This window comes from Prenolepis imparis, unplaced genomic scaffold (genome assembly GCF_030444845.1).
Source record: "Prenolepis imparis isolate NDT839.2.m4 unplaced genomic scaffold, iyPreImpa1.0 SCAF_7, whole genome shotgun sequence".
Lineage (NCBI taxonomy): Eukaryota > Metazoa > Arthropoda > Insecta > Hymenoptera > Formicidae > Prenolepis > Prenolepis imparis.
The window spans coordinates 14,953,814-14,977,540 of record NW_028141165.1 but is presented as its reverse complement, the minus strand read 5'-3'; the positions used below and the strand labels follow the sequence as shown (position 1 = coordinate 14,977,540).

General features: G+C 34.9%; 1 protein-coding gene across 2 annotated transcripts; it reads left to right on the top strand.

Annotated features, from left to right (window-relative positions):
• The first annotated feature begins 66 nt into the window (after positions 1–66).
• Positions 67–20,971, top strand: LOC145938586 (gamma-aminobutyric acid type B receptor subunit 2-like). 2 transcript variants are annotated; one of them, XM_083042322.1, is made up of 6 exons: positions 67–154; positions 4,841–5,951; positions 17,793–17,930; positions 18,135–18,302; positions 18,817–19,170; positions 20,371–20,971. In XM_083042322.1, exons 2-6 carry the CDS (start codon positions 5,580–5,582, stop codon positions 20,878–20,880), a joined length of 1,542 nt encoding a protein of 513 aa, XP_082898448.1. In that variant the 5' UTR covers positions 67–154; positions 4,841–5,579; the 3' UTR covers positions 20,881–20,971. The 2 variants fall into 2 exon arrangements, with proteins under 2 accessions (XP_082898448.1, XP_082898447.1); XM_083042321.1 differs by lacking the exon at positions 67–154 and adding an exon at positions 1,377–1,684.
• Positions 20,972–23,727: the final 2,756 nt, after the last annotated feature.

Below are 23,727 nucleotides of genomic sequence, written 5' to 3'. Positions count from 1 at the left end.
AAGCAGTGGTATCAACGCAGAGTACTCCGAAAAGCTCTTCTCTTTCCGGTCTTTCGCGACCGGAAAATTGAACATGACCGTTTTATTACGACTATGTAATAATTGGCTTCGTACCGGACCCACTTAAACAGCAATTGTAGGTCATCTCGGCAAGGTACTTGGCACGACACAATACCGCGCTTCCTCCCTCTCTATCTCTCTCTTCATTCCTCTTTCCATATAGAGTGGCAACTGAAGCCACCGGTCGAGATTGTTGACAATGAGACTGGAAAGTGGCTCCCTCTCAAACGAATCCATTGAGCGTTAAATGCCACCGAATAACGATTTACTCGTGAAACGGAGAATCGCGCGGATGGCCCGAGCGAATACGCGATTAAAAATGTATCGACGTTACATTTAACCTTTAAAGAGAGAGAGAGAGAGGGGGGGGGAGAGGGAGAGATCCCAACGGGAGATTTTGTAATGTCCCGCTCTCACGCCATCCTATTTCCTTCATTTATTTCCTTCATTCTATTCTCATGAATCAACAGATTTAATTCCCTAACTCCCGATATGACTGACATAATGAATTCTCGCGGAAAACTCTTACGGTCGTATGACTTCATGTAATTGCATAATCATCCTAATAATAAGTCTTTAGACTGAAGAGTCCTGGAGCAACGAGTGAACAGAGATGGTTGAATTATTTCGACTTCCGCCTCGTTAATACCGACGAGGTCGTCGACGTTTGAACGGTCCGAAGGAGCAACTTACTTTCAGTTCTGTATTAATATCGCGCTCGGAGCACAGAATCTTCCCGGAATTCTGATTAGATCCACGCCCGGAGAGTTTAAATTTCATTGCGCATCATTGCGGAAACTCCGGACGAGAGTCTTGCTTTAGGCAAGGAACGTTGCTTTAATAAACGTCGCATTCTACGTCCCGACGTTACAACGATTGACGTTTCTAAAAGGTAGCAAGTCAACTGGGAATGCATCGATCGTCATTTCAAGTACTGCACGAGGTCGTTTTATGAGCTTCGTTCTTGACGCATTGGCCAATCGCGACAACGAAGCGATCGAAGCGTGATTCAAATTTCATAGCTTTAATTTCGCAGAAGGTTTGATTGCCTTGAAACACACTGATTTTCTTTTTTCATTTAATTTATCGTAAAAGGATTTTTCAAAATATAACAGGAACGAGTCTTTATTTTTATTACATTTCTAGAAATGATAAGAAATAGACTAGTAAAAAACTGCAAATAAAAATTAGAATAAATTATTTCGAAATAATTGTTACAACTCTCTCTCTCTCTCTCTCTTTCTGTCTAGTTTTGCTAGGGTTAAAATTATTGCCCTGTGTAACTTTAAAATCTCACTGAGTGAAATGGTTAATGTTGCCATGCGACCTCTCCCCTTCCTTCCCCACCTAACTTATCAGATTCAACATAGTTTTGAAGAAAGTTTTGTACACATATACATTTTTTTGCGGCTCTCCTTGTAACACATACATTTTTACCAAAGTTTCTCATCCAAATTTAACGAACATGCAAAGTCTCTCGCAAATGTTTATCAAGTGTACGGGAAGTTTGTCTGGGATAACAAAAGCCGACAACTAAAAAAAGAAGAATGCCTAAGAAGGAGAAATTATCTCCGAGGAAAACTTGAAGATATCAGCTTCCCAAAGTTGAGCAGTCATGTTAAAAGTAAGAAGTTATATCCGTGTGTAAATTTAATAGAGTGAATCGCGACTCCGCAGTTGACTCTCTTTCTACTATTTTCCTACTTTTTCCCTCCCTTCTCCTCTTGCTGTCCGTTCCTTTTTTTTTCTCCGCGGTTTAGGAATCCCCATAAAAAGTTTTCAGCCGCGCGACCTCCACTGTTTCTGCCTCATACTTCTCAATTATTAACAACAATGTAACTTCTCTGCTTTTCAAGCATAGTTCATCTTGTAGGTGTATCGCGTTAGCAGGTCTGTTTCACACATTCCCGAAATACTACGACTAGCTTTTCTCCCCCCCCCCCTCCTCTCTCTCTCTCTCGCTCTCTCTCTCTCTCTCTCTCTCTCTCTCTCTCTCTCTCTCTCTCTCTCTCTCTCTCTCTCTCTCTCTCTCTCTCTCTCTCTCTCTCTCTCTCTCTCTCTCTCTCTCTCTCTCTCTCTCTCTCTCTCTCTCTCTCTCTCTCTCTCTCTCTCTCTCTCTCTCTCTCTCTCTCTCTCTCTCTCTCTCTCTCTCTCTCTCTCTCTCTCTCTCTCTCTCTCTCTCTCTCTCTCTCTCTCTCTCTCTCCCCCCCCTCTCTCTCTCTCTCTCCCCCCCCCCTCTCTCTCTCTCTCTCCCCCCCCCCTCTCTCTCTCTCTCTCCCCCCCTCTCTCTCTCTCTCTCTCTCTCTCTCTCTCTCTCCCCCCCCCCTCTTTCTTCCCTCTTTCTCATAGCCGCATCAAGCTCAAATTCATGTTCATTATAGGATAGATTCCTAAGTTCCATTAACATCTCTACAGTCTTATCTGTTTCGAATACCATCAATCCTGTTCTCTCCTAAGCCGGTCCTTTACATCTCAATTTTGCCGATTATCCCAAACAATCCGACAATTTTATAAGATGATAATATGACGGTGTGTTATTGGATACATTAATAAACAACATTATTAATTAGTTCATATAGACGGCCAAGACAGTTTTACGTTTTCGTCGTGAGGTCGTGACTGAAATATAGAAGAAAGTATGCTAAATCGTACCTCTACTGTATCTATTTCTTAAACAGAGTTAAAATATTTTAACATGTTAACACTGTTATATCACAGCTAGCTTCACTCGAATGTGCAGCAATCTTTGTTTCTTTCTCAAGCGATCCGTTGATGAATGACGATTATAAATTTATTTTGTGTGATTTTCATATAATATTCGGCACCCCGTGCCTAAGCTATCACATTGAGAAGAGATAAGCAATTACATTTATTATTAAAGCATTTTTTTCATCTTATTTAATTCTGTATATGGAAGCGTTGAAAAGCCGGCAAAATGTTTTAAAATTGTTTTTTTATTCACAAATTTGACAAAGCAATGGAAGTTTGATAAAACGTACCACTAACTTTTCCCTAATATATTGTACTTATACGATTTACTAAATTTATTTTTTTTTTTTTTTACTTAGGCATTAGTTTGTTTTCTTTATATTTAGATGGATAATTGAAGAAAATATTATCCAATTTTATAATTATATTGAGATATTAGTTATTTATATTTTTGTGTGTATCAAAAAGTATTTTTATTAAATTTTTGAAGAGAATTTATGATTATAAATATGATATATTCTTATAGATAAGTTTTGTTGCAGACTGAGAACTTTTGTAGAAAAAACTTCATATTTGTTACAATTTTTAAATTTTATCGTTAGAGGTACGATTTAAAAACTCATGGGTACAATTTAGCAAACCATGCAGTATTGTATAAATTGTACCAAATACTATACTTTTTAAAAAAATTTTTAATTTACGATGAGAAACAATGATAAATTTATGTTAATGTTTAGTGTATATCGTATGACAAAGAACCATATAGTTTTAAATGAATAAAAAAATTTTGTCATTTCTTTGATAGTTTTATTGCAATTTTAATATTTACTTTTGGGAGTACGATTTAGCATACTTTTCATTATATTAGAATGTACGAGATTTTTATTTTCTCCCCGCGCAAAGAAAAAGAGAGAAAGAGAGAACGACGGCAATTTTTTATGTAGAGAGGAGAACTCGGCACATATACATTTTTCGCCTCTCGCGTTCACCCGCTGGCGCGGACATATAAATAGATTTATTTGATTCCGTCTCTCCTCCGTGGATCGGAAATATTTTCTCGTCCCTTTTCAGGGAAGTGATACTCCGAGAGGAGTAAAAGGGGAAAAAAGTGAACCCACGCGACGTGCCATCGCCAAACATCCGACGACAAACGCGTTGTCGGAAGTGCCGCCGGCCTATTAAATTCACTCGGAGAGGTTATGTTATTCTTGAAGGGATCGGGTTCACGCGCGTGGATCGAGCGCGCCCGCAATGGCGACAGTGGGAAACTGGGCCAGGTCGGAGCCGATAAGTTAACGGCGACAATGTAAAGCGGTCCCTCATCCCTTCGCCCGGCTCGATAGGCGCCTCGCGACTACGGGATTAAACTTTAGATAGAATCTCGAACTTTATTTATCTTACTTTGATAACGCGCGAGACGATGAGGTCGCATCCTGTGTTCATCCTCTCTCGCTCTATCTCTTTCTCCCCCCCCCCCCCTCTCTCTCTCTCTCTCTCTCTCTCTCTCTTCAGCGAGGATGACTAAACGAGATAAAGCTTTAATTTCGGGTATGACGTTATGGCATGAGCGTTAATGGATCGACACGTATCGTAACAACGAGAATAACTCAAGCGAATCTTATCTTGGTATAGGGGACCTAAGCGATTTTAAGCCAATAACCGCGATAAGCTCATCGTATCGCATTCGCATTTTTCTTTCTTTTTTCGAGTAAATACATACATCAGGAAGAAAGAACAAGAAAAGATGTATTTAAGAAAGGGTGTCGAAAGTAAAATTAAAGTCGACGATTATACTTTACGTACTACTCTCTCGGATAAAAGATTTGCAGAGACTCCAATTTCTCATTAATCTCATTATTCTTCATTAACCTTGTTCTTGTTCTTCATTGTTCATTAATCTTCATTAACCCTGCGGGAAGCTGCTGCTAATTCCACTTGTCGGAAATAGGCGAGACAATGAAAAACTGATACTACTTCCTGATTTATTTCGCGCCCTTCCCTGTCTCTCTCTCTCTCTCTCTTTCTCTAATCTGGCAAAACAAATAACCAGTTGACTCGGGTCTGTTTGCAGATGCACTTGGGAGATGTCAAGTTGTGGCGACGATGAAACACGAGCGACGTTAAAGTGCAATCGTCTGGAATGAAGCATTGAGATAAAGGCCTCTGCACATTACTGAGGCGCGACGACATTTATGACGACACTTCGTCTTCAGTTGTAGAGTTACGAACACCCAAACTCGCAAATAAAGAAACGACATGCCCTTTACGAAATATCGACAATTTCCGTTGCTGCCGTATCGGAGCGCACAAAGCCCTTCCGCAGCGATTCGTTCGCTCAACCGGGTTCCGTTGAACTCGTGGAAACGTTAGAAGGAACGTGCTCGGGTATTTTGCGGAATTTTCCTCATGTCGTCACCCTTAATATCGTTAATTATTTCGTAAATAATTATGCTTTGATGGTCCGGGTATTGATCGATAGGAAGGTCGATGTTAACACACATCAACCGGTGCCTAGGGTAACCAACACAATTGACCTATCAGAGAGTCCTAATCCTAGTGTTCAACCGGCCAATTAGCAATGTGGGCTATCGATCTCCTTTCTTGATCGGCGCGAAATGCAACTCTTTCGGTTACTTGGCGAGCGATCGTTGTAACAAATCGATCGCAGGTGGAGAATCGCGTTCGAGTTCTATTTCCGGTGTGTCGCGCCTCGTCATGAGTGCGGAGGAAGCTGAGGGACGAGCGGCGACGAGCGTCGCGCGGGGTTTATCGTCAGCGGACTTACGCCTAGTGACCCGGAAGGGCGCGAGATGAAAGCGCCCGCGTCGCGAGATGTCGTCGGGACTGACCGGATGAAGAGGAGGACGGACAGGATGAGGACGGCCGAGGAAGTCCCTGCGGCGGCGGCGAGTCGTTCGCTGGCGCTGCTGGCCGTGATTGTCTGGTGCTCCTGCTGGCTCCTGCTGATCGGCGAATGCGCCGGCCAGAAGCCGATCAATCTCGGCGGCAGCAAGAAACGCGACGTCTACATCGCCGGTTTCTTCCCGTATGGCAACCACGTGCCGGAGGGTCATATCGGACGGGGCGTTATGCCCGCGGTGAAGCTCGCCGTGGAGCACATCAATGAACACCCGACCATACTCAGGGACTACCGGCTGCACATGTGGTGGAACGACACGGAGGTGAGTTTTCTCTCCGGAGAATGGATAATACGAGGAATGAATGTGTTTGAGAAAAGTAATCTGTAGACTGATGCGGAAAACAATCTTTTTTTCACGGAGATTGTAGGGGGTATTCTCTTTATTTCTCGAGAGATGTAATTGCTTTTGAGACCAACCGACACGGTTGCTGTTGCAATCATGCTGCGATCAATCTTTCTTATAAGCTGGCTTTCTTCTTATAAGCTCGAGATCTGCAAAAATGTCTTCCGCTGCAATAATTTTTTTATTTAAAAAAAAATCTGTTCTTAGATCAAGAAATTTTTAAATTCTCAAAATATGGATGAAAAGCATTACTCGTGTTGGTTTTAATTTTATTTGAAATTGTATTCTTTTTACGAATTTAATTACATGAAGCTCGAGATTTTTAAAAGCACTTGACACGATTAAACTTCGACAGTTAGCAAATAAAAATTATTCAATAGAGAGATTATAATATGACGTAAATATATGTACATATTTATACTAAAGGATGGCAAATTAAAGTACCTTAAAGATTAAAGTGATTAAAGCACCATCTCTGTATGTCGAGTCACGAATTTTTCAAACATTATTTATATTTTAGCGTCCATATAATTTGCACGAAAATGTTTAATTAGTTAAATCCTTAAATACAGATTCTTTTCTTCTCCTGCCCTTTTTTTCAGTACAAATATTTGTTTTCTCTCTCTCTCTCTCTCTCTCTCTCTCTCTCTCTCTCTCTCTCTCTCTCTCTCTCTCTCTCTTTAAACACAGTACCGCACTTTTCTTGTTTCGTTTCTTCTTTTTTTTTCTCATTTTCTCCAAGTATTTTGCTTAGTGTTGAAGACAATAGGATCCTCGTTCTTTGTTGAAAATGAATTCGTTATCTGCTTAATCCAGATACTCGTGTCAGTCTTCAAATATATTTCTCAGACTCTTTCTCATCTCAATTAAATCAATGATTGATCCGAATTCTTTAAGACTTTTTACGTGACTTCTATATCTTCCTTGCCTTTTTCTAACATGCAGAGGATCAATTGGTAGGGAATTGGCAAGTACAATTTGGAGAAGAGAGTAATCATGGAATCCCAACTACTAAATAAATAATGATATTTAATATATAGCGATATACGGAGAGATACTTGCAGTCCCTAGAAACTCCGCTTACCTTGCCGTGTAACTGAAATAACGTGCTCGATCGAAAATTAATAAATTATTACTCACTTGGATGCTTATATCTTCTTTCGTAATTTTCTAGATATATTTCTGAGAAACCTGTGCTTGAAAATAGTGTTTGATCAGATTTTTTAAAGATTTCTCATGTGACTTTTATATATTTCATCATATTTTTCGCTTTTCCTAAAACAAGTATTAAATTTTAATAGCTCGAAAAGAAAAATAATATTATAAAATACCATTTTATTTTTATTTAATTTACAAGCTTTTAATATATCAATAAATGTATTTAACAATATATTTAAAAATTAATGTATGTGTAGAGTAAAGTAAAAGTAAATTTATATAAGAGTTATATAATATATAAGAGTTTTTATACAAATTTTATTCTCAGAGAAAATTACGCGAAAATTCTTTCAAAGATTAATTTACTGATAATACGAGAAGCATCGCATTTATTGTAGAAATTACAATAAATATTTTTAAAAATGATAATTATAACATATAAAAATTGTCTACATATATATAAAAATTTAAATATATTATAGAATCATATAAATATATCATATATAAAAACATATTATAATAAATATATAATTATCACTTTGTTTTTAAAATTTTATTTTTAAAAATTACGGAAATTATTTTTAAAATAATTTGCTGATAATAAATGGATCGCTATATAAAGTTATAATAAATAAATGTGTTCAAAAATTATATTTATATTATATACATATAAAACTGTGTATATGTAAAATATTAGAACTATTATAATTATTTGCGAAATTTATAATACCATTTTTAGTTATCTGTTTAATAAAATTAACACGCATATTATTATATGGGTATAATATTAGGACTTTCTAAATTTCTCTTTTTTCATTTTTATATGTTTATTAAAAAATAATAAATTTAGAATAATTATGTGTTTATTAAAATAATTAATTTATATAAATATAACAAAACTTTCGAATTAAACCGTCTTTTCTGTTTCTTTAGAAAAGTGTGTCTCTTAAAAAGATATCATATGATTAAATTGTCATAACTAAACACATAATGAAAGTATGGCTTTTATATATTGGTGGAGAAATCCCTTTGGAAATACGTAACAAAACTATGTTTGGCGCGAGTTAACTAATGCTGTCGAGGGACCCGACATATTCTATTGGTACACATAAAATCCACATATACTCTCGTTTGTACGAATAGTCATGTAGCGCTAAAAAGAGAATATAACTCCGATAAATACGCATAGGCTTTTACAGAAAAAGAGACACATCCAAATACATCGCTGTATGTATTCTTTTTACACTCTGCGAAACTTTATAACTTATTTATTAATACATTTAGTTTTCTTATATTATACAATATATTTTTATATTATATATTATAATTATATAATTTTAAAATAATATAAGAGAGAGAGAGAGAGAGAGAGAGAGAGAGAGAGAGAGAAAATATAATTAATTATTATATTCTTTTATTACAATAAATAGAAATTAATTAAACTATTAGAATCTTAAAATTCCTAAAACCAATGGCATTAGCACTTAAAGAGTGCAAAGAGTTAAAAAATCACGATAAGAGACGATAAAAGCAAATCCAGAGTTTATGCAAGTTTGTAACAATATCATCTCAATTATGTCTATAATTTTTGCTAATACAGAATGAGTGTTTACTGCTTTTATTTAATCGTATCTTAGTTAAGCGATTAAGTATGAATCTTATATAAACGTATATACTTTTTATGCAATTTTTTGATCTGTTCAAATTAATTCACAATTTATGTGTGATTCAATGTTAATAATAATATATAAATCTTTTCATATTTTATCTCAAAATATTCTCGTATATATATATGTTATATAAATATCTATATAAAAATCATAAAAGTAATAGAAATAGCATCAAACTCTACCGTATAAAAATACAATTTGAGATTTGGACCAAAAAATGAATCAGTTTCTATCTCGATGAAAAACTCGTATGAAACGGAATATGAAAAGAAATTTATCGAAATAATAAAATAAGAAATCTGATATATTTATTAACAAAAAACATGATTCGATTATATCGCGAATTTTTTTGTATAATGTATATTTGTGTGTGTGTGTGTGTGTGCGCGCGCGTGTGTGTGTGTGTACAAAATTTTATCGCGGAACTTTTAAGCAGGTATATGAAATCTGATTTGCATAGATTGCCAGACGAAAAAAAGTAGTGCGATATTAGCGTTATTATGTTCTGAAAAGTTATTTTGCTACGTTATTATTATTATCACGCGGTAGCGTCTCGACGTCAGGTGCATAAAAATAGCGACAGGCCATGTATGCAACCATGTTCATGTCATTATCTATCGTTAAGCGCTTCTCTGTTCTGAAAAATTGTGTCTGAAAAATTTCGCGTCTCGGATTTTGCTATTAAAATTTTTTTTCAGAGAATAATACTACAATGGAAGAGGCATCCACACAATGTGAAATTCTTTATCATATTTTTAATAAGTTAGTAGGGCAAAAAATGTTATTTGTCACTAAAAAAAACATAACATTTCTTATTCTTTTGTTTATACTGATCCTGAGATATAATAAAGGTTCATTTGTTTCTTTGAAACAATATTAATCAATATAGTATATATTCGATTATTAAACTATATTACTAATATTTTTACAGTATTAAATTAAAATAATCATGTTAATTTTCTATTCGTTTAATATGAATGGCATCGATTGAAAATCGAATATATTTAAAATTTAAAAATTTTAATTTAGACGATATAATGTATGTATATTTCCTGCCATGTAAAACTACTCATCTTGTAATGAATAATATTTATGAGATAGTAAGGAATAACAGTAAAGAATTGAATAAAAAGCGAAAATTAATTTTTAAAACAACTTATTAATTAATAATTTTTTAGTGGTACGACGACACTTAAAAATTATTAATTAATAATTTTATTAATTTATTAACTTTATTAAAAAAAATGGCTACACGAAGTGCGCATAACTCTCAGCTAATTACTGATAAAACTTTTGTTGATATTGACTTTTTCGTGCGTCACTCCGATGCATTATGCATTAAAATACACTCCGAACCACTAAATGTATCAAAGTTGTAACGCAATTTCGGTTATTCCGACACTTCATACATAACAGTCGCGTCAAAATGATCTCTGATTCGAAATAATGGTAAACGGGGACGCGCGAACGCGGCACGTTTTTCTCTATCTATAGCGAACTATCGGGAATTAAATTCGCGGCGAAATCACAGCAGCAAGCGAAACTCGTCGCCCAGATGCGACGCATTTGGATCTGTCGAATATTTGACGGGTGAATGCATTGTCCTCTGAGAGAGATATATAGAGAGAGCAAGAGGGAAAGAGAATCGCGAGGCTTTGCTTTTGCCAGCCGTCGCAACCGATGTTGCGCATCGCATCGGTCGATACATCCAGGCAGCAACCGCCACTTGTATCTCAATTTCCGTTGAATTAGGAGCTATCGACGCGGGACGATTTATCGCGTTGTTTACCGCCACCGCGATGGCAGCGATCGCCGCAAGTTCTGCCGGGATTTCCCCCCTCGCGGCGAATTTCTCGCGATTCGAGAAAGCGCGCCCGGCAAAAACGAATCAAACGAATATCTCGAACAACAAAATTGTATGTAGGGAAAAGTATGCTAAATCGTACCCCCCAAGGTAAATATTAGGATATATCTATATTCTATATATGGAGCATTCCATGTCAAGTGCCACCTTTATTGCAAAAAAAAGCGACCTTTTTTCATTTTTAACAGCTAAATTTTATCCTCAACATCCCTACACTAAAACCTAGAAGTTACAGAATGTTATCCTTTACGGTTTAAAAATGGTACCTTATTGTATATCGATATGTCAAATATAACTCAAACAGTTTTTGGTCGAAATCCGAGCTCAGATGTTCAAAATTCAAAATGGCAAATCAATTTTGTGCGATTTTAGTTCCATCATATTGTTAAGCACACATCTGATATCGAGATAGAATAAGGTGCCATTTTTAAACCGTAAAAGATAACATTTTGTAACTCCTAGGTTTTAGTGTAGGGATGCTAAGGATAAAATTTAGCTGTTAAAAATAAAAAATAAAATCGCTTTTTTTGCAATAATAAAAGTGACCCACTTGACATGGAATGCTTCATATATTTACTAGAAATTATTTCCTATATCCAGTTTTGATATTTTAATTAAAATCAGGGATCCGGACCGAAACAAAATTAGGGTTCGGTTTCGGTTACGGTTTAATAAAATATTTAATAACTGTTCCAGTTCCAGTTTCGGTTTTTTGATAAATAAAAAAACCGAAACCGTTTAAATTATGATTTTTTCGGTTACGGTTCCGGTTTTTAAAAATTTTTACTTTTCGTTTTTCTAATTAATTTTTAAATTATATTACTTTAAAAAATTATTATTAATTTTTATGACAAAGAAATAAACAACACTTTATATTATACATGAAAATATATTTAGATATAGGTATATATAATATAGATAGGTACATATATAAATATATTTTCATATGTCATAAAAATTAATAATTTTTTAAAATAATATAATTTATATATACTTTATATATGTATATATATATATATATATATATATATATATATAAAACGGAAAATATAATATCCTCACTGCTATCACTATTGCGATAATACATACACGTTTCAGAATATTTAGAAAATAATTATAATTGCACTTCGAGGAGACAGTTATCATGACATTTCCGTCATTTGCGCAAAAACAGAAAAAAATACCGAAAAGAACCGTAAACCGAAAATAATTTAACGGTCCGGTTATGGTTCCGGTGTTATAAATTTAAAGGAATTTCAATACGGTTTACAGTTTCGGTTCTACTAAAAAAACGGTTATGGAACGGTTATCGGTTTTGGTTCCGGTTCGGTCCGGGTCCCTGATTAAAATATTAAAATATTTAAAAGTAATTTGATAATATTTTAATACTCTTTTTTGTGTAATTGGTCCGTTTTAAAAACAGACGAAAAAAATTGATTTTAAGAAATTAATCTCCAAACCAACATAGGGGAAAGTATGCTAAATCGTAATCCCCCTAAAGTAAATATTAAAATTGCAATAAAACTATCGAAGAAATGACACAATTTTTTTATTTATTTGAAACTATAGTTCTTTGTCAACAATATATACTAAACATTAACACAAATTTATCATTGTTTGATATCATAAATTAAAAATTTTTTAAAAGTAGTATTTGGTACAATTTACACAATACCGGTTTGCTAAATTGTACCTATGAGTTTTTAAATCGTACCTGTAACGATGAAATTTTAATCCTGTATATGAAAGCGTTGAAAAATCAGCAAAATGTTTTAAGATGATTTTTTTATTCACAAATTTGACAAAATAATGGAAGTTCGATAAAACGTACCACTAACTTTTTTCTATATTGTACTGATTTACTAAAGTTATTTTTTTTTTTTTTTTACTTAGGCATTAGTTTGTTTTCTTTATATTTAGATGGACAACTAAAGAAAATATTATTCAATTTTATAATTATATTGAGATAATACTTATTTATATTTTTGTATGACACAAAAAATATTTTTGTTAAATTTTTGAAGAGAATTTATTATTACAAATATGACATTCTTGTAGATAAGTTTTGTTGCAGACTGAGAACTTTTGTAGAAAATAAAACTTGATTTTTGTTACAGTTTTTTATATGAAGAAATGCTTTAATAATAAGTTTAATCGCTTATCTTTTTCAATGTGATAGCTTAGGCACGGGATGCCGAATATTACATGAAAATCACACATGTGTTTACATAATCGGTCTAAAAGATAATATTATCTGGAAGTTATTTAGATGAATCGCCATATAATTTTATCTTTTATCTAAATATATTTAAAACAAAATCATCTTCATCTTATCTAATTGTAAGATGAATTTACATAATTTTATCTTTAGCTAATTTTAAAATCATGTAAGCACAACATTGGAGGTACGATTTAACGAACGGCACGATTTAGCATACTTTCCTCTATATACATTAGTATATGTAAACTTTTTCTCGTAAAACGAAGCCTCAAACATTGAGGCTTTTCGAGATTTTGTATGCGTATACACACACACACAGAGAAAGGGAGAGACGCCTCCGAGTCTCGTTCTCTATGTAGATGCGCGGAAATTGCAGAGAAAACTTGCAGAAGTAGGAGTGCACACCGAGTCAAGGATACGCGACCGCGACTGCAACTTCGAGGGAGAAACTTTACATTTACCTTCATATATGTATATGGGGTGTCTGGAGCTATATATATACATATACGCGACACATCCCGCACATACGAAGTATCGTATGTGCGAGTCTCGCGGAATTAGGTCCCTCTTTCGTCTGCATTCGAGGGAAGTGACGCGGATTCGCGCGCGCGCGCGAGCTTTAAATTATGGATGAAAATGTATGCGAACGCGCGCTATGGGGGCTACGAGACACTTTTGCTTATACGAAAAACAATGCAATGTTGGCGAGCGGAGACAGAGCGGCGGTGGGTGTGAATCGCAGTTTTCTCATTTCGAGAAACGAAAAGGGATTTCCCCGGGTAAACAACGAGATACAATATTCAGCACTTATACGCTCTCTTTCTCATTTATTTAGAATTTAATTGCGAGAGAAATGCGTGCAAATTTTTTCATGTCGAAATAATCATGCATTACATTTATTGCTCTCTCTTTTTCTCTTTCTCTGAAAAATGTGTACGAGTTATTATCGATTTAAAAAGACTCTCTCTCTCTCTCTCTCTCTCTCTCTCTCTCTCTCTCTCTCTCTCTCTCGATGAGATATAAACTCTCTTTTGCAAAAAACGAGCAGCACACGAGCGGATCGCAAAGATTAATCTGTCGGAAATTTTTTATGCACGTGAATTTTAAAAGCGTCCGAAGCGTCCGCTGACTGGAATGGAGAAGTGCAATAAAATTATACTCGACATATTTTTCGATGAAACCAGACGTGTGTGCAATACGATGTGCATATATTTAATGCGCATAGTCACGTATTATCTCCTCTCCCCTATTGCTCGCAATGGAAGGTAAACAGCCGTGAAACAATGCTTTTTTTTCTCTTTCTTTTTTTTTCCTTCCTCTCATAATTTTTTCGTTCGCTGAACTCGGAAAATCGACGTCGCGATTTACGACACCGAGTGCGCTCAGAAAAATCTGCTGAGTCTTCGGGACATCGACATTATGAGAGAGTCTAGACTTCCTCCCGAGGAAACCGACGACAAAAAGCGGAGCAGCTTGTAGCTGAAGACGGCGAGAGATTAATCGCTTCCGATTACTCGCGTCGAAAGGATATTGTGAAATGTTGTAAATACGATCACAAAGTATATATACACGTAAGCGAAAAATCACCGTGTATACTTTGAAATATACACGCTTAAGTACGATGTTTATATACGTTTGGCTGTTGCTGTATATTTTTTATTCCTCTTTTCCTTTTTTTTCTTTGTCCGTCGATACGCGCTATTGAATTTGATTAAGGATATATGGGAGATACAATCGGAGACAAAAGTATCAATGCTATTCATCTTATGAAAAATTGCTATAGTTTAATTTCTTAACTTTCAGCTGTTTCCAAGCGTTAACACAACCGAATGCTCGGTAATTGAAGAAAATAAATCTTCTAAACGGTTTAGTAAATGTTAATGTAATTTTGCAACATTGTTCCTTAAAGTTCCAATTATACGTGTAAAAAATTTGAAATACATGGTACTATTTTTTCGATATTTTTAACGTAATATAATCGATCATAGTAACGAATTTTCATAAGATTATATGTAAAACTAGCGGAAATTTAAATTGTAATAACTTTTAAATGAGTTAGTGAATTAAATTCAAATTTTGACAGCTTTAGTATCAAAGTGGAAACGATCTATATAATTTTGATAAATTTTGTATCATTTTTAGATATCTCCCATACATCCTTAACTCAAAATAGCGCAATCGAGGGGAACTTGAATGTTGTTTGAAATTATATCTTCCCATTCTCACGCGAAAAGAAAATCCTCGATGAGCTTCACTTTCGAACTGGGAGTTTCACGACACGCAATCGTATAATTAAGGAAACACTGGCCGCCTCTCTGCGTGTGAATCGATATCACTTTCCTCAATTTAACCCAAGATGCGTCCGGGAACACAAAGAGAGAGATGCTTCCTTTTTTCCTTCGTAAGAGTGACAGATTATCTTGCTTACAATATCCTACTGCAACAGATGTGGCAGCCCTATTGTTCGACGTCGTTAAAGTAGTGCGTCTCTCCTTATTTTCGTTGCGTTGCATTTGAAACGGGAGATCGGATTTACTTTTCTTCTTTTTCGCCGGTTTCTCTTCGAGTCTAATAGTCAGCGATCGTCGAATAGCGACTATAATAAACTTAGCATTCTTTCTCGAGTTACGCGATTTTCTTTCGTAACGCAATTTTCCGAGGGAGACGGATTTTTATCTATGCTGTGATAACCAATGTATCGGAAATCAATGCAAAATAGAAGGAACGTGCAATAAACGCGAGACGAAATTGCCTAGCTAGCGATAAATGTAAGGATAATTTCGGAGAATTCGCGTTTTTGTGAATTAATGAAAAATAACAATTGGCACGCAACACAAAATTATGAGGACAGAATGCAAGAGGGGGGGGAAAGGATAATGTAGAGAAGGTTTAAAAAAAAAATATTGCTTGAGCGACAACAAAAAATTGTACAATTTTTCTCAATTTAAAAAAGTAATCTCAACAGATTGTAGAAATATTTCAGGCTCTACCCATGATAAATTTAGTGTCTCGTATTCGAGAAATAGACTCAATTCCATTTTTTTTGTGACCAACCCAGAATTCCTATATTTTCATCTGTGTAATTATATCCCATTACATCTTGTCTTCGAAACGGGGTCATCTGCTCATCCGCACGTCGCAACGTGCGCAAAAAGAAGAAAGTAACGATAACGTTGGAATCAATTTCCACGTGAAAAAGAACACTCGAAAAATGGTGCTGATATCAAAGGAGCAAATGTAAACTTGAACGGAATACGCGATGCTGATATCAATGAACGTCCGTCGCGGAAATAATTCACGGTTCGAAAAATCATTCTATTCTGTTCGCCATTTTGACAATTATTTCAATCACACCAACACTTTATATACTTGCACGTTAAATAATTATTTTTACGAAAATTTTAAACTTTCTAGGAAAAAAGTTTTACCTTTCACGGGAAGATTTAAAATCACTGAAAAAAATGTATTCTCATTTTTAGAATTTCCCATTTATTTTTAGAATACCCTGAATATCTTTTAAATTAGACGCTAAAAGGATTCTCTTATCTTAAGAGTGGAATCTTCTAAAGATTAGTATCAGGTATTCTTAATTTATATATAAAAATGTAAACGAAATAGGGTTTATTTTTACATTAACAAAAAAGTACATTATTTTACAGCATGTAGGCAAAGGAGGATTTAATCTTTGATTTGAAAATATGTTATTTTCTATTCAACATTTTTTCCTTTCCATTCAAGAAAATTATTCTTAAATAATATTTTTCTTGGTTGAACTATATAAAATGGTTTTATTCAAACAAGTCTTTTCTTTATTTAACGCAATATAATCTCATTTCAAGATTTCCACATTGAAATTAAAGATATTTTCAAAACAAGAATTTCTCTTTTTTCTGTGGCATATTACTTATTCGTGAATACTTGTTTTAGTTCTTCAAGTCTTCTTTTTCGAGTCACTTTTATTAACTTCATCCATTCTCCTAATAAACTAAAATTTCAGTGATAAACGCTACACTACACTGTAAATTACAACACTATATACATGTTGCTGCAACAATATAACGCTAAATGAATGGTTCGCATAAAAAAGTATACGACCATTTGTTATTAATAAAAAATATAATCTTAGTCTTAAAGGATGCTCTAGAAACACTTAAGAATATCCATTAATAGAGATTTTATACATAGTATACAGTCCTCTTATTTCGAGAATAGAATTTTCTCGGTGATACCATTCCTATTTTTATAAAAGAAAAGCCATTATATTCTATTAATAATTGAAATTCCTCTTCAAGATAAATAAAAATGGGCACGTTTGCATGTATTTATTAATATTACGATTTTTAGTCTTCGCAAGTTTTTGCGTTAATTTCTCTCTATAATTAAGATAATGCCGAGAGCTTCCCGATAACATTCATTTCCCACCCGATTTGGCATAACTCTGTCCTTCGCTTTTCTCTATTTTCCGACTGTACCCCAACACAAACACTTGTTGATTCTGCAAATATCAAAGAGAGTTTTCGATATAAGAAATGATCACTTTCCATCTCGATGCAAATACCCTGTGAAAATGTAAGCGAAGAAGCATATTAAGCAAAAAAAATGCGCATAATATATTTCAAATATAATATATTTAAATAGTTAATATATTAAATATGTATATTTATGTGATTTTTTAAAATAATTTAATAATACTTAAATTTTTTGTTTGTGGAAGTATTTCAGATGAATCTGTTTGGATGTCTTTTAGACTTTTGAAATTGCTTTGAAGTTTCAAGTTTCACTCTTTTTTTCAAAATTATCCATTAACGAGCGAGAAAATTGAGGGCAATAAATCCCATGTGTTGCAGTGTAGCGCCGCCGTCGGAATGAAAGCCTTCTTCGACATGATGCACAGCGGGCCGCACAAGGTGATACTCTTCGGCGGTGCTTGCACACAAGTCACGGACCCGATAGCGAAAGCTTCGAAACACTGGCGCCTTACGCAGGTAATGCAATGGTAAAATGTCGTCGTAAATATTCATGACGTACGCGACAGAGAGTGTCCTCCTTCCGTACTCGCTTATTTGCATACACACTTACACATACACACACATACACGTACATATGTACACAGAAAAAAAATGTAGAGATTCGCAAGAGAGATGTGATCCTTTATCAACGTTTTCGTTCTCTCTCTCTCTCTGTTGCAGCTCAGCTACGCGGACACCCATCCCATGTTCACGACCAATAACTTCCCGAATTTCTTCAGGGTAGTGCCGTCCGAAAACGCCCTGAACGCGCCGCGAGTGGCGTTGTTGTTGAATTTCAATTGGACAAGGGTCGGCACAATTTATCAGAACGAGCCTAGATACGCACTGGTAAAATCTCCTGAATATCTCCGCGAAATATACAAAAGAGTTCTAATATATAGCCGAATTAAGAAAGAAAGAAAAAGAAAAAAATTAGAAAAGTTAAAAAAATGTCTTCTTTAAAACTGGAAACGTAATTAAAGTTGATCATCAAAAAAGAGAAAGAGAGAGGGGAGGAGGAAGAGGAACTTAATGTTTCTAACGAAATATCAAAACTTTCTACGTATTAAATATTAATTAATGAAAGTGATGAAAAAGAGGAGAACAGCGGTTCCCAACAGTTGGGAGCGATTTGGGAAATGAAAAGGTTAATTAACGCTCTCCGTACGCGCGCACTCTCGGCTGATGTATATGCAAGCGACTGTTTCATTTACATTATAAATGGATTCGTCGTCGCTGTAACAGCTCGTTTGAACAAGCTAAATGCGTGAATACGCTCGCGTGATTAGCGTTTCGCGAATTTCGGTGAACAAAGCTGATAGTGCTCTCAAGTCGCGTTTCTTTTTCGCGCACCTTTTTGCAGGTGCACAATCGTTTGGTGGCCGATCTGGACGAGAACAAGATGGAGCTCGTAGAAACGCTGAGTTTCGCTACGGAGGTGAAGACGGCGCTCGAGAAGTTGAAAGAGAAGGACGTGAGAATCCTGCTGGGTAACTTCAATGAGGCGTGGGCCAGGCGAATATTCTGCGAGGCCTACAGATTCGGTATGTACGGCAGGAAGTATCAGTGGGTCATCATCGGGACTTACACCAGGGAATGGTGGCTGCGTCCGGACGGCGGATGCGATCCCGCCGAGTTGTCCGAGGCTCTCCACGGTGTCATTCTAGCGGATCTGTTGCCGCTGACGACCGAGGAACAGCACACCACGTCCGGAATCGTAAGCGAATATAATCGTATAAATGTCAGTTCCATGGAGATAAGGAGACATGGAGGAAACATAGGGTTTGTTCTCTATTGCTGCACTGGTGAACTAGTGCACACTGGTACAATAAGTTAAAGTAAGACAAGTATATTTTGTTTCACTCTAACTTACTGCACCAGTGTGCACTAGTTCACCAGTGCAGCAATAAAGAGCAAACCCATAGTTACCGAACTGTGCCTCCTAAGACGTAAGGAGCATTCAATCACGGCCATCTTGCTTAGGAACACTTTTATATTTAAATGCATTAGCGTTTTCCAGTGATGACGAATAATAATTTAAACTACTTTTCCCAGTAATAACCGATCAATGAATATCCCTATCCAAAATGGTGTGGTGTCCAATTGAACACATTGTTTATTGCTCAATTGAACACAGGACTTTCTGATTGGTCAATCGTGCTAATCACCCTAGCCATCGATCAATATGAGTTGTGTCCAATTGCATCCATTTGGGCCTTTTCCGACAAATGATTCTCCTTATGTCTTTGGAATCAGATCTAATCACACAATACAAAAATACAGACAGTAGGAATAATATTTTCTGCTTTTATTGGTGGATATTTTCTATTCCTTATCTGTACTTTTGTATTGTGATAGGCCTTATATTCCTCATATATGCTTCCACCAGTTCTTCTTATCTTTACAGTCGATTCTCGAAGTCGCGGGCAAAAGTCGCTTCGAAAAGCAAGTTCCATTCGATTATCTAGATTCAAAATTGTAGAATCTAAAAGTCGGGACCTAACAGTTTTATAATGTTCACTGTCTTTTTTTTATATTAGTGCAAATATCTTTCAATCTCGAGCACGGAAACGCGACGGAATATTGCGTCTTTCGCCGCATATGTAGCCCGAATGCGATTGAAAGGATTACGGAAAAATCGACTCGAAATTGGCGGAAGAATCCGTAGATGGAGCGTAACGCGACGGAATAGAGTGGCACATTTCGGCACATGTATACGTGTATCGAACATGTGCGCATTTCTCAATAGAGAGTTCTCGAGAATTACGTTTAATCGCGCCCGGAGCGATCGGAGTGCTCAATTGGAAACGCCATATACATGTATATGACGCCTCTTTGAGACTCGTCATGACGCCTGTTGCGTCTTGATATGCATATCTTGATGCGTTCTCTCTCTCTCTCTCTCTATCTGCCGCAGACTCCGGATCAGTATCAGGTCGAGTACGACTCGAGGCGGGGCAGCGAGTACTCCAGGTTTCACGGATACACGTACGACGGTATCTGGACGGTCGCCCTGGCTGTAAAGCATGTTGCTCGCAGGATACGGCACATCCATCGTAACCAGACTATATCCGACTTTCGGTATAGGGACGTATTATGGGAGAAGCTCTTCCTCGATGCCCTCAGGAATACAAGCTTCGACGGTGTCACGGTAAGCTGGCCCCGCCTTGTTGCAATTTCGCGCCCGGCCATCCTTCCCTCACCCTTTCATCCCTTTCCTCTCTTCCTCGTCCCTTTCTTCCCCTTGTGCGCCGAATACGGGCGCCGGGTAATGCCATTTGACATAAAACTCTTGGTGCTAAAAACGGACGCTGTTATATGCGGGGTGTCTCGTAACCGACAAGCCGTAAAAAGTCTTAATGATTTTTCGCGGAAATTATTTTTGATAAATTATATATTACAAACGTATACGGGGAAAATGTTATAGCAAAAATTATACTCGATAGTTTTTGTAACCGTGAAATGTACTAACGTATGTGTACACGCACCGGCATAAATGGTGTCCGGCGTTAGATGTGTGCGAATACGTGTATGACAGCCGAAAGTCATATACGTATGTCGCGTTACGTATGTGTGCGTATGACTTTCGGCTGTCATACACGTATTCGCACACATCTAACGCCGGACACCATTTATGCCGGTGCGTGTACATGTAAGAGAAATCACAATATTTTGATTCAGCAATATACATATTATATTTTATAAAAGAATATATTGTATTCAAATATTTTGATGCACAAACAAAATGCGTGATCGTTAACAAACAATAAAACAAATGCATAATTTACAATTTTTGTTGCAATAAATATCTCAATGTCGTTATATTCCAGTTTTCAGGATTGGGGGAAAGTTACTTTATAAAAGTAACTCGTTACCGTTATTCGTTACTAATTTTAAAAAGTAACTCGTTACCGTTACCGTTACTTAAAACGTAACGAATTGTTCCATATAAAATGTCCAATTTTGCAATATAAATTTTTTAAAACTTTTTTGTCAATAAAAATCTTTATACATATATTTATACATGTTTTATATATCATTTTGAAATTCAAAATTTGCCTTTTTATATCTAATTTTATTTTTCGATTTAATTAGTTTCGAATGTATTTTTTTCAACAGTTTTTTAGTATGAATAAACATAATTTTTGCGTGCTTTTTTTGTATGAGTAGAAAAGTAGCCATAATGTTGCAGTAGCCGCTCGAAATATTAACGCTGCATTCGGCGAGAACTCTGTCAACGAACGCATCAGTATAAAAAATTTAAATTTGAAGATAAAAGCCTCATAAATGACGATCGTAGACCTGAGACTTTGATGACATTAAAAGTTGAGGCATTAAAGATTGAAGCGGATCAACGAAAAAAAGTATTGTTTCTTTAAATTTTTTATTAAACATATTTTTTAATAAAAAATTTATTTTTTCATAAAAAGATATATAATATTTTTCAAACTTAATTTTATTAATCAAAGTAAGACGTTCTACGCATTTCTAACAGTTTGACGTTGATCCGCTTCAATCTTTAATGCCTCAACCTTTAATGTCATCAAAGATAATCTCAAGTCCACGATCGTTATTTATGAGACTTTTATCTTCAAATTTAAATTTTTTATATTGGGGCGTTCGTTGACAAAATTTTCACCGAATTGAGCATTAATATTTCGAGCGGCTGCTGCAACATTATGGCCACTTTTCTCTCATATCAAAAAAGCACGCAAAAATCACGTTTATTCATATTGAAATAAATGTTGAAAAAAATACATTCGAAATCAATGAAATCAAGGAATAAAATCAGATATAAAAAGACAAATTGTGACTTTTAAAGTGATATATAAAACATGTATAAATATAATAAAGATTTTTATTGACAAAGAAAGCTTTAAAAAGTTTACATTGCATAATTGGACATTTCATATAATCCTAATACTATATCTGAATTAACATACATAATACAATAAATATAATAGTAGTCAACTAGGACGCTTTCTACTTTTATCAATATGTTCCTTTGTATGAAAATTATACCGAGTAAATCCGGAAAAAGTAACGACAAAAGTAACGGTTAAATTCGTTACTCGTTACCGAAAAATGTAACGAAGTTACTTTTTTCGTTATAAATAAAATTTGTAACGCCGTTACCGTTACAGTTACCGAAAAAAGTAACTGTAACGGTAACGGCGTTACAATTAAGTAACGCGTTACTTCCCAACCCTGCCAGTTTTACAATAAATGTAAAAGAGAATGTATTTTTCATATATAATTTATACTAGGAAATTTTCTTCGTGTAAATATGGGCATCAAAGTTTGTAACTAGTTTTTCAACCAAGCAATTTACAATTGCAATTCTTTTCCGATCTTAATTTATCTTGCTAATACATAATTCGAAACTATAGCTCTAATCTACATATAGCGTGTAATTTTATATTTAAACTTAACATTCTGATTTTTTTTAATCAATAAACGAGAAACTTTAGGGAAGTAAACTATTGTAGAAATATTTTTTTAAATATTATAGTTTTATAAAATTCGACATAATGTATTTGTACATATCGGTTCCTAAATAGTTCCGTTCGTAATAAATAATAAATTTACAGACTTGATATTTTTCTTCCGAATATCAAATTGTAAAACTCTGATGGAATATATTCTTGAAACATATTGAAGAAAAATAATTTTCTTTTAATAGGTAGGTTCTTAAATAGATTCTTTTGTGATAATAAATAAATTTTCACAGATTAATATTTTTCTGACATCTCTTTCTTCTGGATATCAAACTATCGAGATTTAATATGAAATATATTCTAAAAATTTATCAAAGAAAAGTAATTTTCTTTTGATAGCTATAGGTTCTTAAATAGTTTTTTTTTGTGATAATGAATAAATTTTCACAGATTAATATTTTCCTGATATTTTTCTTTTGAATATCGAACCATCAATGTTCGATGAACATGATATTCTGAAAATATATTGAAGAAAAATAATTTTCTTTCGATTTAAATATCTATTTAGTAGAATGATAAAAAGAATAAAATATTTTTATCTTATAGTTATATGATTATGTTTAGAGTAATACTTGCGTGTATATGCAATATTTTTATTTGATATAATCGTCTCAATAAAAAAAATTCTAGAGAATTTTTTATATTAGCTACATCTTTCTCTTGTATATATTTTTTTTCGTGAGAGAAGAATTTTACCGAGATTATATCACCTCTCTTTAGCCCTTTTAACAACAACTTCTGTACAGCTCGAGTACTCTGCGTTGATACCACTGCTT

Excerpts from the sequence above, each read along its gene's own strand:
- LOC145938586 (XM_083042322.1), top strand. The coding sequence starts at position 5,580 with ATGAAAGCGCCCGCGTCGCGAGATGTCGTCGGGACTGACCGGATGAAG. Across the intron at positions 17,931-18,134 it reads AACACTGGCGCCTTACGCAG|CTCAGCTACGCGGACACCCA; the intron begins GTAATGCAATGG and ends TCTCTGTTGCAG. Across the intron at positions 19,171-20,370 it reads AGCACACCACGTCCGGAATC|ACTCCGGATCAGTATCAGGT; the intron begins GTAAGCGAATAT and ends TATCTGCCGCAG.